The sequence below is a fragment of the Branchiostoma lanceolatum genome, chromosome 3, assembly GCF_035083965.1.
Source record: "Branchiostoma lanceolatum isolate klBraLanc5 chromosome 3, klBraLanc5.hap2, whole genome shotgun sequence".
Lineage (NCBI taxonomy): Eukaryota > Metazoa > Chordata > Leptocardii > Amphioxiformes > Branchiostomatidae > Branchiostoma > Branchiostoma lanceolatum.
The window spans coordinates 5,980,038-5,996,578 of record NC_089724.1 but is presented as its reverse complement, the minus strand read 5'-3'; the positions used below and the strand labels follow the sequence as shown (position 1 = coordinate 5,996,578).

Here is a 16,541-nt window from a genome sequence, read left to right as displayed (position 1 = left end):
CTAATATTGTAGAAGGTCAATCCCACAGTCAAAGAAAAGATGTGAAAGAACAAAAAAGGAAGAATCTATTATTCGGTATACCATACTCTGCGTGTTTAGTTTTGTTCATCCTTCCTGACCAGGAAGATTTTTCCTCAAACATCTTTAAAATGTCCTTTGATACACTCTCATCCGACGGTATGGTGTGTATTATTAATGTGTGCCATATTTTTCGTCGGGAAAAAACTCTTCCCATGAGCTCGTTTGTGTATATGTCTTACAACGTCTGGAGTTTTTGTAAATGCTATAAACCCGGATTATTTTCACCGTTTATTACGTAAGAAATTTCTTTCCAATAACATGACTTTTTTAAATTTTTATTATAAGAATTGTTGCGTAGTAAAGTAAGATTTACAATTTTAAAAGATAAGTGTCTTAAAATGAGGGGAATATTCTTAAAGCATAAATTATAATAATGGCAGTTGGTTATTGACAACAGAACTTGTCAAAATATTCTCCATTAATTGTTGTAACAGATTTTAAAGAAGACAGGTCCTGTGCTGAGCATATTTTCAGTCTACGTTTGATCTGCGAGAAGAACATAAAAATCAGTGTATCAAACATTTGTGGACTACAAAAATGACTCAACAAAATATGGGAAAACGGACTCCGGCAGTGATGCGTCGCTTCAACATTAGTCGAGGATTATCAACTCGATTGTAGCACTATAGAGGGCTTCAAAAAGCACAGCCATGACAGGCGACGAGCTCGGTGAGTGTTCACTTACTTCAGTGGGATTCCGTCAGGGATGAGAGAAGCTCTGTTAACACTAAATTCAGCCACCTTCTATTTCCGGACGACGTGGACTTAATTGATGTCTCATAACAAGACCAACTTCCACGTTGGTAGGCTGGACTCAACTTGCAGGAGATATGGCTTTGAAGTCAGCAATGAGAAGACTAAATGCTTAGTGACTGGCCCTTCCGACAGAGAACAGTATACGAATTCACCTACCTTAGTCCTTTGAATCTGCAGACAGAAGACTGCAGTTCAATCAGGGAGATTAGGGACAGGGTCACAAAGTCCACTTATCAGCTTCCTGTCACTGGTGAAGAAGAGACAAAAATGCACATTGATTTGGACGCACATCCAAAGCGAAGGGCACCCTAACTCAAATGAATGGAAATGCGGAGGGTGAGGGACATAGGCGGCGTCCTCGTCAGACATGGACCACTGATCTGAAAGAATGGTCAGGACAGCCGGCATAAGATCCTTACTATTGGTTGGGTCACGTGACATGAGGGGAGACTAAACAGTTACAATAAATGCTAGTAATGCATGTAGCCCTATGGGGAAGTGAAGAAAAAGAAGGTGTCATTATCTCAGGAATCAAAACATCAGACTACAAAAACTTACCCTCAAATACTAACCAGTTGTGTCATAAGATGCATTCCTGACAAATTCTATACGGTTCCTCTCCAGATAACCGCCCCCTCCCTAATCAGAGCCCTTGGATAGGTCCTACAAGCTTCACACACCCAGTTGAAGACCATCCCACTATATCAGGGGCGTGCCAAAACCCACAATGTAGAGACAGGCCATCTATTTTAACTAATTCAGCAAATACAGAGTCTATCCCACCACAGCCACTCCTATACTGCTCAGATTTCACAAAACATCCCACCAAAATAGGATTTTAATGGTTTAAACCCTGCTCTTTACTTTTTACTAGGCGTAGGCGCTAACTGTTTAGTCTCCCGAAGAGGGCCAAATTCAAGATGACGGACTCGGGAGAAATATTACGCGCCGTACTCGTTTTACGTACTAAGACAAGGTGTCTAAACAACTCGTGCGAAACGAATTTTTTTCAGACAGAGTTGAGCTATTTTTCACCAGAATTTCCAAGGTTTTGCGATTGTTTTCAAGCCCAAATACGCACCGTATGGGGGTTTCGCGGCACCCTATTAGAGGTGCACGCGACCATTCCCGATAAATGCATATAAGACTAGGCCGATAAAACGAAGCAAATGTCATTACATATATTGAGCAAAATTCTCACTAGGGGAAAGCTGTAGATACATTGAGTGTTGCAGAATGAAGGAAAAGGCTTATAGGTTTTAACAAGGATATTTAGCTCTAGGTGTATGTACATGTAGCACAGTGCAGCACTGCCTCTTAGTGACAATTGTACGAACTGCAGCGGAGCAAACCTGCACATTGAACCTCCTCTAAATGTTATTCAGACACAAATACGTCTGAGAGTGACGTCTTTAGGGGAGACTGTGGTAAATGGTGGTTTGAAGGTTATACAAAGCTTCTGTATCGGGAGCTGTAACGTATCATTTTGGAATCCTGGGAATAGAGTTTGGGCACAGAATTTATTGTTATGTTGACTTTCCTTCAGAAATATTAAAACAGATGATGGTGTTTTTGTCTGAATAACATTTAGTGCATGTAGAATGTGCAGTGGTCTATTATTGTGAATCTTTAAGCCGGAATTGCTGGAGGAGACCTTTCGAGGCCACACTGTTTACAAGGTGTCAGTCTAGTATGACATGTTATAGATACATTCTGGTGCTAGGTATGCTGCAGTTGGCACGCTTGTCACTGGGAGGCAGTGCTACACTGGGCTACATGTGCATACACCTAACCTTGTTAAGACTTAGTCGATAAATAGGATAGACGGCTTTGTTATATAGCTCAGGTATCTTTTCAAACTAGACGAAGTACCTGCTACTTGACTTTGACATGGTATTGTTTAGCTAGGACAGTTATGGCTGACATGAGAAGCCTGTTACAAAATACACTTAAAAAGGCTTTCATAACAGTACTATTATGAATTCCAATTTATAAAAAAACATATTCTCCTACAAAAAGATAACAGGTGCCTTTTAGTTCATAATACGAGACAGAACAGCTGACATGTAAACAAACCTTTGACCCTAATTAGCCGTAGCCCAACCCTAACCACAACCCTAACCCTAGACCTAACCCTGAACCCTAACCCTAACTCGAACCCCAACCCCAATCCCAACCGATCCCAACCCAACCCCAACCCCAACCCTAACCCTAACCCTAACCCTAACCCTAGACCTTACCCCTAACCCTAACCTTACCCCTAACCCAAACCTCAACCGCAACCCCAATCCCCACTTAATTAAACACAGATGCAAGAATATTAATTTTGAGACAAAAAAAATGATTTAATTTTGATCTCTTCTTGGTCGTGCTGTTCAACAATCATCTTCCATTAGCTTTTTTATTTAATAACGTTAGCCTCGGGCCTGTCCGTGTTGTAGATTAACCAGAACCTTGTCCACTCCAGTGGCTGCACTATCCACACAATACCGACTATTAGGGGATAGTGCATTCATGATAGCAAACGAGGAGGATCGGGAATTCTTCATTTATCCGCCAGGTTACATACATTCGCCCAAAACAGTGGATTTCAGATATCTTTAGTGTTGCACCCCCAAGTAAATGCACAGTTAAGATGTACAAGAGTGTCTTAAACTGGGGGACGTTCCATTGGAGAGCTCTTTAGACACATTTGTCCGGGGTGGTGGATATATGTGATCTAATTGTGTTAGAGATGGATGATATTCAAAACATGACATCGACTCCACATATGAGAAGCAACAATGACTATATATCGCCATTCATGAAGTAGATCTTACAAATAGATAATTTCTGACTTCTTTGCTTTCCTGACGCGTCTCAGTCTAGCCCAAGGCTGTTTTGCGGTCTTCAGCGGCAATTTTCAGCTCGGTTGATTTTGTTTTTCTATCAGTAGTCGTTTCCTTGTGGTTTTAGTGGAACTAAGAATGCTCCTCTCTTCTGCGTTTGTCAGGTTTGTTTGCATAGTGTGACTAAGTGCCCAGTGAACTCTCGGACTGATCTGGTGACGAGAAGTGTAGTAGAAAGCAGCTAGGAAGGCCTGAGACAGCGAAACGAAATGTCAGCCATTATGTGTGCCATTGTGTTTATTCAAACGAGCAGGTAAGTCATATGTGATTGTTTGCCTCTGTAGTAATGCAGTCAGTTTTCAATTAGAGAAGATGTATTGTCGAGACACGAAGTGCCTCCTAATGGTGAATAAATAACATCGAGACTTTTAAAGACAGGAGGAATTGTGAGGAGTCGCCTGCGCCGTCATCAATTGACAAGACGCCTTTAAAAATAACGCGTGTAGTTTTCGTTAAATCCGCCAGGAGATGGGTGTAGTTTAAATCATTTGCTAAAGGATTTTACCTTACCCCTACCAATCATATTTCATGAATATGTGCATGTCATAGATCTTCTGACCAATGATTATCAACCACACTTCTAATCTAAGCTGCGCAATTCATTTAGACAGTGGACTGTGGACTATACTGACATATCGTCCACGGTCAGACAGAAGGTTGTCTACGGCGAGAAATCTTAAACTTCGGCGGTCAAGTCTCGTCATATTCTCGCAATGAGCTCGGAGAAGCTCCTTAACGTAAGCGAAGTTGTCGGCAGGGCCCGCCGAGACCGACCCGGCGCGGCCCGACCAGGCAGTGACTGTGGCGGTGGCGGTCGGGACGGGGGTGCTGGTCGTGGCGGCCCTCGTCTTCCTCGCTCACGAAGTTAAGAATGTCCGAGAGATGTCCACTCAAAAAGTGTCTCAACTGCGAGATCAACTAGCGAAGGCGAATGACCAGATCTTGACGCTGAAGGACCGCACCTTGGCCATGGAGATCAAGCAAGACGCCGCTGCTAGTTACAACGAGGAAGTGTCGTCTCACAAGGAGGAAATGACGGCCCTGAAAATACAACTGTCGTCCCTGCAGACGGAGTTACAGAAGGAGAAAGCTGACGGGGCGTCTTTGAGGGAGCGGCTGGCTGTGCTGGAAACCAAGATCCAACTCGGTGTCGGAAATGTACAAGAACCAACCTACGGAACCTCTCATGAGGTAAGGGGTGATACCGAAGTTCTTTTGCTTTGATTGCACGTCCAGCATTCCCTGTTCAGACAGAACATCATAGGAAGCTATAGTTTTAGAAAGGTTATTCACTCCTTTCATATTCTGTTCGTTTGTTTCTTATGACCAGGTAAGGGTGTTTAATACGGCAACTGTAAACTACAATGTTATAATCCCAAATCTTGGTTATGTCAGCTCGCATCAGCTCATAAAATGTTACATGACAACATGACCTCTTCCTCACTTTCTAAGAGTTTTACTTTAATTCACCATCGCCTTGAAGCAATGAAGATGTAGCGTTACATTAAGAACTGCGATTGTGTAAGGGTGGTGGTTATACCCTTGGTTCTTTAGAGATCCCGCATAGAGAGGGAAGGAATCACACAAGACACAGAATGTATTCCGCACACACAGGGCTCGTACTTAGGCGTCCGTCAGCTCTTGAGTCCAGAGACCGACTGCCTGGGAACTCCGCCACTGTCACTTTATTTCTTCTCTTATCTAAACCTTGTCGCGACGCCGGAATTAACCCCTAGTGGGAACATCATTAAAACGTCGTTACGGCCGTCACTTCTAAAGCCAAACTCCGTACGATTAATTACACTTAGCCTTCAGAAGATAGCGATAGTCCTGCTATTAATTAAAGACGGTTACACAACGAGAGAGTTCTGCACTTAATTAACTTAGTTTCGCCCCTCTCACACCCACCCACGAGTTTTTAATGAGCCGTCCTCGGCGAATGGTGTACGGAATTCTTTTCCTTTTCAAACGAACAGATAAAAAACATGTTAATTATAATACATAATGATTAGTGTTGCCTGTTGGAGATAACATGACGGTTCAACAACGTTTACACAGTTGGAACGTTCAAGCGAAGGACAGGAACAAAGTTCGTTCATTGTCCATCAGATTCAAACGGACATTTAAGAAAACACACTCGTATGTCAGTTCATATTCAAGTTCAACAAACGTTCTCCGCTCTTCACAGCTCCTCACATAGACTCGGCGCCTGTCACGACTCTTCTCGCTCGTCGGCGGTGTGGCGTGCCTCGCACCGATCCCGCCGTGGCACGGTGCACAAGGACGGCATTCCCCGACTCCTCCTGAATTGCAGCTGGGCCCACCGGCTTCCTTGAGAAGTTCCCCGGCGTCGCCTCCCGCTGCTGGTGGAGTCCCTGTGTAGGGTGGGCCGGCTCGTGTCGTCCTGGTAGGCCTGGATAACGAGTGCCAGATGGACACTTGATCGTCACTCCTCTGCCTGCTGTGGCCTGTGCTGGGAAAGGGAGAGAGAACACAACCACACACACGCCAAGCCTGACCGCCATAAACACCCGTGACCAACACCATAGAGAACCTTTTCTAACCTGACTTCAGCAAAACACCGATACTCACTACCTTAACCTACTCATAACCAGTCGAACACAACCCTAAACCTAACTAAGCGTCGTTACTCACGCCTGTAATAACAGTACTATAGATAGAAAACAAAGTAAAGATTATATACATAAGAGTTGGGAAGGCACAGCCATCTTATCTATCTGAAGCGGTGATGAGTCCCTGAAGGACCGAGGCCCAACGTCCGAAGTCTGACTTTCCCCAGAACCCACACCACTTAACCCCCCGGCTGTCTATCACCCCCTAAGATGGCTGCACACCTCAGTGTCCGAAACTTCACATCATGCTTTTACATGTCATTTTACACAGTCTCAGTTGCGTCACTCTGTCGCGGCGACGACTGTCGCATACACATCCGCAAAACGAATCGGGGGAACTCCTCTATTTTCCCTAACAGGATATCTTGGCTCGTCATTTACGTCATCGGGGAAATCCCTCTCTCCGGGAGGTGCCAAAGGGGCGGTTACTACGACCATCGGCGGGTCGTCTTCTTCATCACTCCCTTCCCCGTCGTGAATCGCGTCATTGTGGTCACGCCCACCACCTCGCTCGCCACGTGGGCGCCGGGCGTTACCCGGGCGAGGTGCAAACATGCACGGGACAAGCATATTGCGATGTAGGGTCCTACTTGCCCCCCCTCCCCTCTCAGGGACTACCACGTATACGGGCACGTCCACGTTTGGTTGCCTTTCTACGACATGTGGGATCGGTTCCCACTGATCTTTCAGTTTACTGGGGCCCCTGTACCTCTTGTTTCTAATTAATACCCGTTCCCCGGGCAACAGTGGCGCCGTGCGTGCGTTCCTGTCATACATTCTCTTCTGTCCCGCTTTGGCGGCTTCTGCATTTCTAGCGGCTAATTCGTAGACATATTTATACCGCTCGTGGTGTTGTTTCACCCATTCGTCCGCAGTGACCTCCTCGGTTTCGGTATCGTCTACCAAATCGATGCCTAAAGTGAGGTCTAATGGGAGGCGAGCCTGCCTTGCGAATAACATATAATACGGCGAGTACCCAGTGGTGGCGTGCTGAGTGTTGTTATAAGTGTAAACTAACTCTTGTAAGTACTCCGGCCACCTGCGCTTCTGGTCATTCGATAATGTCCCGAGCATATTCAACAATGTTCTATTGAAGCGTTCACATTGGCCATTACCGGATGGGTGGTAAGGCGTAGTGCGACTCTTCACGCCACCGTACAACCTACACAAGTCTTTGATAGTTGCGGACAAGAAATTAGCCCCCTGGTCGGAATGCAGTCTCCTGGGAAACCCATACACCAGGATGAACTTGGACCACAAGACCTTAGCTGTCGTTTCCGCAGTCTGGTCTCTAGTTGGTACCGCTACGGTAAACTTGGTGAAATGGTCCGTTATGACGAGCACGTACTGATGACCACTTGATGCCTTATCTACCTTCAAATAGTCCATGGCCACTAGCTCTAGAGGTGCCGTTGTGGATATACTAACTAGCGGACTCTTATTATTAGGCGGGCGTGTTTTACGCAAGCAACACCTCTCACACGACTGTATCCACATTGTAATGTCTGCCTCCATCCCTAGCCAATAAAACCTATGGCGGAGCAGATCTAGAATGCGCGGGACACCTAGGTGGCCAGCCCGACCGTGGACTTGAGAGAAAACGTCCTTTCTGAGAGCTGCCGGCAGAACTACTTGCTTAACGCCCTGGCCAGTTCTACTACTGGCCGAGACCCTGCACAGAATACCATCCTTTAGTTGCAGCCTGTCCCACTGCCCCAGGATTTTGTTAACGTCCCTACGCTCCCCTTCACGTTCCCTCTTATCTGGCTTCCTACCTCGGCTCACATAATGCATCACTCTCTCTATGACAGGGTCATCCCTCTGCTGCTGAGCCAAATCTGTCAGAGAATAGCCTGGGAGTGTCGGCATTGGCTCAAACGGACTAGCTCCTACTATCTGTGCTAGTGTCACAGCTAACGGTTCCGGTTTAGGCTCTACATAATATTGGCAGCATACCTTTGACACATGAGCCGATATAACTTCTACTTCCTCCGTCCTATCACTGGAATAAGCGGGCAGGCGGGACAGTACGTCCGCATTAACATTAGATTTACCCGGCCTATACTTGATGTCAAGATCAAAGTTGGCGAGGCTGGCCGCCCACCTCTGCTCTACCCCACCTAATTGGGCCGTACCCAGATGGGCAAGAGGATTGTTATCTGTATACACGATACACTTCGCACCATATAGGTAGTCTTTGAACTTGTCGGTCACGGCCCACTTGAGACCTAGCAGTTCGAGCTTAAAGGAACTGTAATTATCCATATTACGTTCTGTCGGCCTAAGCCCCCTGCTAGCGTATGCGATGACCCGTTCAAGCCCCTTCTGTTTTTGTGACAGAACAGCACCTAGCCCGTCGTGGCTCGCATCTATGTACAAAGTAAAAGGTATCTCAAAATCAGGGTACGCCAATATGTCGGCACTCGTCAACTGTTTGCGAAGGGTATCGAAAGCTTGCTGACACTCCGACGACCATTCGAACTTGGGCATTGACTGCTTACGACCTTTCCTCGACTGTCCTACCGTCAACTTATGCAGGGGTTTAGCGATCTTAGCGAAATTCTTGACAAACCTTCGATAATACGAACAGAAACCTAAGAAAGACTTGACCTGTTTCGCGGTCTTTGGCTCTGGCCAATCCCGCAGGGCTGCACATTTTTCGGGGTCTGTGGCTACCCCCTTCTGCGACACAATGTGGCCTAAGTACTTGACTCGCCGTTTGAACAAATGGCACTTATCCGGACGCAGCTTGAGGCCATGCGCTCGCAGCCTGGTGAACACGAGGTCCAAGCGTGCCAGATGGTCTTCAAAATCAGAGGAGAAGACAATGATGTCATCTAAGTATATTAACAAGGTTTCAAGGTTTTGATCTCCTAGACAGTGTTGCATTAACCTTTGAAATGAACTTGGGGCTCCTTTGAGGCCCATAGCCAGCCTGTTGAATTCGTACAATCCGAATTGAGTAGAAAACGCGGTTTTTTCTTTATCCGCTTCGTCTACAGCGACTTGAAAGTAACCGCTGGCCATGTCCAATGTTGAGAATATCGCCGCCCCCTGCAGAGCCGCTAGCGACTCCTCTATTCGGGGCAGGGGGAAGGCATCACCATGCGTCTTAGCGTTCAGCCGCCTATAGTCTACACAGAACCTCAGATCTCCGTCTTTCTTACGAACTAACACTACGGGAGCGGCCCAAGGGCTACAGCTTTCCCTTATGACCCCTTGATCAAGCATGTCTTGGACGTGTTGTTTGACCTCTTTAACCAGACATGGGGGAATACTACGGTAGGGCTGTCGTATAGGAGGTGTATCTCCCGTCGGAATTCTGTGTTTGATTGTTTCCGTGTAGCCAAAATCTTTCTTGTGACTAGAGAAAACGTCAGCGTGTTTCTGCAACAAGGCTTCAAGTTTCTCCTCCTGTTCTGGCGTGAGATCCGCCCCATCTAAATCTACCTTGTCATAGGCCATATTGTTACGATCAGGGTCCGACGCCTTAGCATGTCGGGGTGGGGAGGGCTGTGGGACGTCCTCAGAATCCACAGTAACCTGGCACTGGACAAAGTTAATTTGCACTTCCTGCTCCCCCACTGCTTCTAACTCCACCGACTCCGGTCTCTGCAATTCCGCTAAGAATAACACACCTAAACGAGCTTTCTGACTAATATGTACGTCCTGCTTGCCAACGTTAGCGACCCGGATCGGTACTCGCCCTCCCCGTACTTCCGCGTAACATCGAGCGACTAACACCGTCGCCGGCAGACAACCGGCGTCCGGCGGTTCCACGAGAACTTGGTAGGGCCGATTGTCCGGAGCTGGCCGGGCCCTACCGTAGATGATCATCTCGTGGCCCGCCGGAACAGTTATCAGCCGACGACCTGACGCTCTTGCATACCCTACCCTCCCGTCTGCTCGAGCGAAATTAGCCTGTCTGTGGGCGGATTTTACGGCCTTCTGCCAAACTTTGTTACTGTCACTGTGGTTAGAGTGGGTACTGGCTCTCTGTCCGACAGTATCCCCAAGTGTGTACTCCCCTATCACATTCATACCCAATATTCCCGGGGCAGACCCACGACACTCGTCTTCTACAATGATAACTCCCCGTTTAGGTAGCGTCTTACCCCGGAACACTACATCTAATTCGCAATACCCTACAAATTTAATTGGTAAGCCGTTAGCTCCGGTAAGTTTGAGCCAACTAGAGGCGTCCTTAAGCCGCTCACCCCCGCCTCCGAAGTGGGCTTCGAAAAATGCTCGTGTAAGTGTCGTGACTTTTGACCCCGTGTCTAATAGACAGGGCACAGGCACCCCCTCAAAGTCTACCTCGACTATGTTACACCTGCCAATTGTTCTAGCCAACACCGAATCTAACTCTACGCTACCACTCTGACTACTAGTACTACCTCTACTTGTTTCCTGGGACTCACACGATCCTTCCCGCCAGCCCGGTCCCACGGCTGCGGGCCTAACTAGTTTGGGGTCTGGGGGTTCTGTGTCTGGAAGTTAGGGTTAGGTGGAGGGGCGTTGGAGGGACAGTCCCTCTGAAAGTGACCGGGTTTCCTACATCCAAAGCATATTAGATTGGGGCACTCCCTCTGGATGTGTCCAGCCTCCTTACAGTAGTGGCAAATGGGACGGCCCTGATCGTCCCGCTGGTAACTGCCTGTCTGGGGTCGGCGGGGTGTTCGTCCGCGGTCACCACGAACATTACCGCCTGGGATTGACGCGTTATTCCCCCCTAACTGCATGCCTTGCAGCTCTCTGCGTAGGGCTTCGAACGTCCTACTAGTCTCGTCCCTCAACTTAGCGATTTCGGAGGCTATTACCGACTGCTCTTGGAGCACTAGATTCTGCCGTGCCCCCGCCCCCTGAGGGTTCCACTCCCCGCTCAAGTGGAGGGCCTCTTCCCTTATGTCCTGGAACGTGCGGGAATCGGCCGGGACGGCGGCCCTCAGATACTGGCGGAGCTGCCGCTCCAGGTCCCTGTCCCGCAGTCCATCTAAGAACCTATCCCTCAGCAGGGCGTCTCCCCCTTCTAGCACTGAGCCCCTTCTTCTCTCCGCCCGTTTCATAATCTCCTGCAGGCTCAGGGCGTACATGCTGATGGATTCATCCCTGCCCTGGCCTCTAGCGTAAAATTTGGACATTATGACGGAAACGGGCGCCGTGTCCCCAAACGCTGACTGCAGAGCTGCTTTGACTTTAGCTACATTTTTTCTATCATCTCCCGTCATCACGGCAACTACACGCTTCGCCTGGCCCTCCAAGTTTCTGTAAAACATCCCGGCCTTCTGGGTGTCGGGCGTGCTGTAGAGGGTGAAGGCGCTCTCCATCTCTTCCACCCACTCCTCCACAGCCTGCCCGGACGACACCCCCGAAAACTTGGGCCATTTTCGTTCGAACGGAACATAAACTACGCTAGCCTGAGCGGCCTGTGCGCCCTCTTCTTCTGAGTCTGACATTCTTCTTCACCTAACCTTCAGTCGATCACTCTGACCTTCCTAACCGCACCCAACTTTCCGCGTTACTTGCAATACAACAACCCCGGCTCAACTAACAACAACTTCACATCAACACAGTAACGGGCATCTAACTTGTCTAACGGCGGTCAAGCTAACGGCGGCATATGCAAGTGTCTCTACTCCCTCTTCACCCACAACGGGTCCACATACCTTTGCTGTCGGGCGCTCGTCGTCGGGCTGGTACCAGTCCTCGTCCCTCCGCCTAGCTCCTCGTGATGATCCCCTCCGTGTTTCTCTCCAGATGGTAGCAGCGGAATCCCATCCTCGTCGCCAAAATGTGAGGGTGGTGGTAATACCCTTGGTTCTTTAGAGATCCCGCATAGAGAGGGAAGGAATCACACAAGACACAGAATGTATTCCGCACACACAGGGCTCGTACTTAGGCGTCCGTCAGCTCTTGAGTCCAGAGACCGACTGCCTGGGAACTCCGCCACTGTCACTTTATTTCTTCTCTTATCTAAACCTTGTCGCGACGCCGGAATTAACCCCTAGTGGGAACATCATTAAAACGTCGTTACGGCCGTCACTTCTAAAGCCAAACTCCGTACGATTAATTACACTTAGCCTTCAGAAGATAGCGATAGTCCTGCTATTAATTAAAGACGGTTACACAACGAGAGAGTTCTGCACTTAATTAACTTAGTTTCGCCCCTCTCACAATTGTCTTAAAAGTTATATTCTCAAAAACAACAACAAGGTTTGCACATATATCATGCGCATGAACACCACGGATAATTAGACACTTTAGGTCACTGGCGACACCTCACAGTTAACCTGCCTCGGGCAAAAACTCGATATATCTGGTTTTTCAACTTTAGATAGCTGGAAGCAGTAAACAGTGGATCGGTGTTGATACGTGTGGTGATGATGATCTATAGGAGAGTTCATGTGCTTAAAATGTCTTAAAGTAGCACCATGATAATACGCGTACGTTTCAACAACGTTACTATCATTACCATGAGGCCAACAGAGTCATCCATGTCGAGGTAGGGAGGAAGGAAGAGGCAAAAGTTGATTCCAGAAATGTTACAAAGTAACACTCTGACATATATGCAGAAAGACGAGCAAATGAAAGCCAGAATTCAGGACTAATACTTTTCATTGGCTGCTAATAAGGGGAATTGACTCTCGATCCGAGAAGACAAGAATTCAAATTCGAAACAGTTATGGTGACAGGGTGGTGAGTTGGGTTGTGATTTTGTGCTTTATGGAACAGAGAAGTTCGGATGATGAGTAAGAACTTGTACATTCTACAACAGCGCGCTGGCCCCGATGTGAAACCACCTGAAGTTGGTGATGACGTCAGGCTTGGAGGTCACAACGCCCCCTTGCGGCGGTCCAAGAGATCGGCCAACTCCGTCACAACACCTTACGGCATAGGTTGGCAGACATGCATTAGTCTAATCTTTAAATGCCCCTGGAATAACGAATCATCTATAAAAAAATTATGATCACTGATTTGGGGAGGCTTGAAATTATGATCACTGTGTTTTGGGGAGGCTTGAAATTTGAATAAAGAACTCAAATTCTTAGTCATTCATACATATAGCAAGTTTCAACAACACTGCATGTCCGTCAAATATTTGCATTTTTATATTTTAATTTTGCATTTCTACGTTTTGACGGAGGCAGGCGGGCTATGGTATCGGTCTATTTACACTAGGTGCGTGAAACTAAAAGATAACCATGTAGCTTTTTTGTGCCGCTTTTGTGCACTTTTGATAAGAAATCCGCACGCAAATGTGGTAAACAGTGGCATTGAATGCCAATTTCATAAAGATTACAGCAACTAGAATATTTCCAGTTTTCAAGCCTCATAAAATGCTCTGGGTGCCTTTAACAAGCTAGCAATGACATAAAGATAAATCTCACTGCAACTGTCACAGGTCCATTTCGGGGTCCTGAAGGACCGGCCGGACGAGATGGGCGGGACGGCCGTGATGGTGTTCCCGGGCCCCCCGGGGCTCCTGGCGGATGTGGATGTGGAGGGGGTGGGGAATCATTCTGCCCACAGGTAGGGCATTCTTGTGCTGACAGATGCATTTTCTGTAGATCGATATTGTTATTTGATAACATGATCTGTTCTTGTGCTAACTTCGAACTGGACCTCGAGCCGAACTTTTCTGAGGCTATTGCCAATAAGTGACGTCTGCGTGGCGTAACGGTTAGAGCGTTGAACTCGGAACCAATAGGTCCCGAGTTCGATACTCGCCTTGCCCGGACGTTAAGCCCTTGGGAAAGGCACTTTACACGGCTTTCTCTGGCTGTGGAGTGACGCCCACCGGGCCACCTAGACTAATATATTAAAATGTGTGCCAAAAAAACACACTGCGGATTTGCTGCGTCAATGTGCCAACATCTGCACATTGACATCCACCAAGAACCGTTAAATTTTCATTTAATTTTTTTTTATTGCCGATGAGTTACATCAAGCTACACGTAACTTTGAACAACTTCATATTGTACCGTTGACAATGGGTGAAAACGACGTTTACCATCAATAATTATGTTACATCGTATAGTGGCCGTGCACTGCAGTACCGCTAGGCATGGAGAGCGGCGCTGTTCCAGATAGCCACATCACTGCATCCAGTACACACCCGCATTGTGCCACCAACAAAGCTCGCCTTCATGCGGCCGGAGCCTGGTGTGCCAACAGCCCACTGAACACCAACCAGTGGCTACAGGTGAGGGGACACTGCAGGTTGGAGCTTGCTTTATTGCCAATCGTATGTAATTGTGCTCTGTGTAGTATAACTCAAATGCCGCGTCTGTTGTTGAAAAGTTAGATCGCGTGTTTTTTTTTTATTGATATGAAATCGTTGTTCTTCCTCTGACATTCATATTTTCATCAAGCCGCCATTGATTCTGTGTGGTTATGGACTTTCGCTGACTACGTTTGTTATCTTTGTTTTTGAAAGTAGAATATAATAAATCATGAACTTTAAGACAAATGTCATCAACATGTCTACACGTAGTGACTCCCATTAACATTAATCCGCCACTTTGAAAAGCAGTGGGTTTGAGAGATCTCTGCAGCACACACCACACCCCCAAACCCCCCTACACCAACCCACGTATACACAGTTTAGAGACACAGGAGTGCATTATATTGGGGGTCGACCTTGGGTTGAAGGTTGGAGATCTGTTTGGACGTATCTTTTCATGGTGGTGGTATTATATAACCTAGCGGAATTATGTTAGTAACCATTTACAATTATTACATGAAACCCGGTAACATATTGGGTGAGAAACTTGACGCCAGATAGAACAGGTACCTTGACGAGCGTACCAAGATGTCGTTTTCCCCCTGTTCAGGTTGACGTGGGGGCAGAGACCACTGTAACTGGAGTTATCACCCAGGGCAGGCCAGTAGGAAATCAGTGGGTGAAATCCTACAAACTACGCTTCAGCAGAGACGGGACCACGTGGTCCACATACCTGGACAAACTGGGACGGGAGAAGGTTGGTAGTCCACAATTTTTCTCTAAACTTGCATGTATGAATTATGTACCTGTTCTACTTCAGCTAGAGAAACTATGTGCATAACATTATATGTTCCAACAAAGTTGATCTCAGTTTGTCATCCTTTTTATCTCCATGAAAAATGGAGGTATAGTGCCTGTGTGTGTGTGTGTGTGTGTGTGTTCGTGTGTGCCTAAGGTCGATTTTGGGCCCCCTCGTATATGGCCTTGGTACAGCAGCAGAACTTCCATTTTCTGTATCTTTTGACCTGAACATGCTATGGTCTATTTTAGCTTGTGATGTAAGGAAGAAGTGCTGTAGGTTTTGGCCACCTGGCAGCTTGCTCTGGAACTGCAGGGGCGTTTTTGTCAAAATCTTCCAAGGAGAATAACTGAACAAAGGAACGACGGATTTCCATGATATTTTATATGCAGACAGAGATGTACATAATGAAGAGCAAATTATGCAAACTAAGTTATGTGAAGATGGTTCAATGTGAATTATCCAAATGAGGGTCTAATTTGCATTATATATATTTCATGGAGATATGAGATCTCCAAACTCTTGTTTTGTGTGGTGTTGCTGGTAGCCTGTTCTTTGACTTTCTTTACAATACCCTCCTAGGTCTTCTCTGGCAACTCTGATCAGGACACTGAAGTGCGCCACCTGTTGGACCCGCCGGTAACTGCACGTTATGTCCGGTTCTGGCCGCAGACATGGAATAGTTACCTCAGCATGCGTGTGGAGGTCTTGGGCCAGTAAGTACACAGCTGAAGTCTTCTGTATTTTCTGTGTGAGCTTACATACTAGGTGATTTTCAAATAAGCAATGTGATGTTCCAGTAAAGGCATTTGCAAGATTTTTCTGCTGACATTGTACAACAAAGTATTTTTTTCTTCTTCCTCCCTTTGTAGGGACTGCACCAGTGCCTAGACTCAACACGAAGAATTGGAGCTTTCCAAAGCTCCGATTTGCACATTACAGGATATCTGCTATACAGTTTTAAGTCAAACATCAGTTTTCATATTTCACTTATGATAGTTTGCAGTATCAACACCAAATAGACATATTTCCTTCAGTTTTTTTTGTCCTCAACTTTGATACTTTATTCATATGTCCAGTCAGTATCCTCTCATTTAGTCTTTATCCATCAAATCCTAAGCTTGCTAAGTATTATCATGCACTGAAATACTAAGATTCTT

At 46.8% G+C, this 16,541-nt stretch overlaps 1 protein-coding gene across 1 annotated transcript; it reads left to right on the top strand.

Annotated features, from left to right (window-relative positions):
- Positions 1–4,228: 4,228 nt before the first annotated feature.
- Positions 4,229–16,272, top strand: LOC136429246 (uncharacterized). Its single transcript, XM_066419110.1, has 7 exons — positions 4,229–4,916; positions 13,134–13,254; positions 13,761–13,888; positions 14,397–14,561; positions 15,193–15,339; positions 15,964–16,097; positions 16,254–16,272. Exons 1-7 carry the CDS (start codon positions 4,608–4,610, stop codon positions 16,270–16,272), a joined length of 1,023 nt encoding a protein of 340 aa, XP_066275207.1. The 5' UTR covers positions 4,229–4,607.
- The last annotated feature ends 269 nt before the right edge of the window (positions 16,273–16,541 follow it).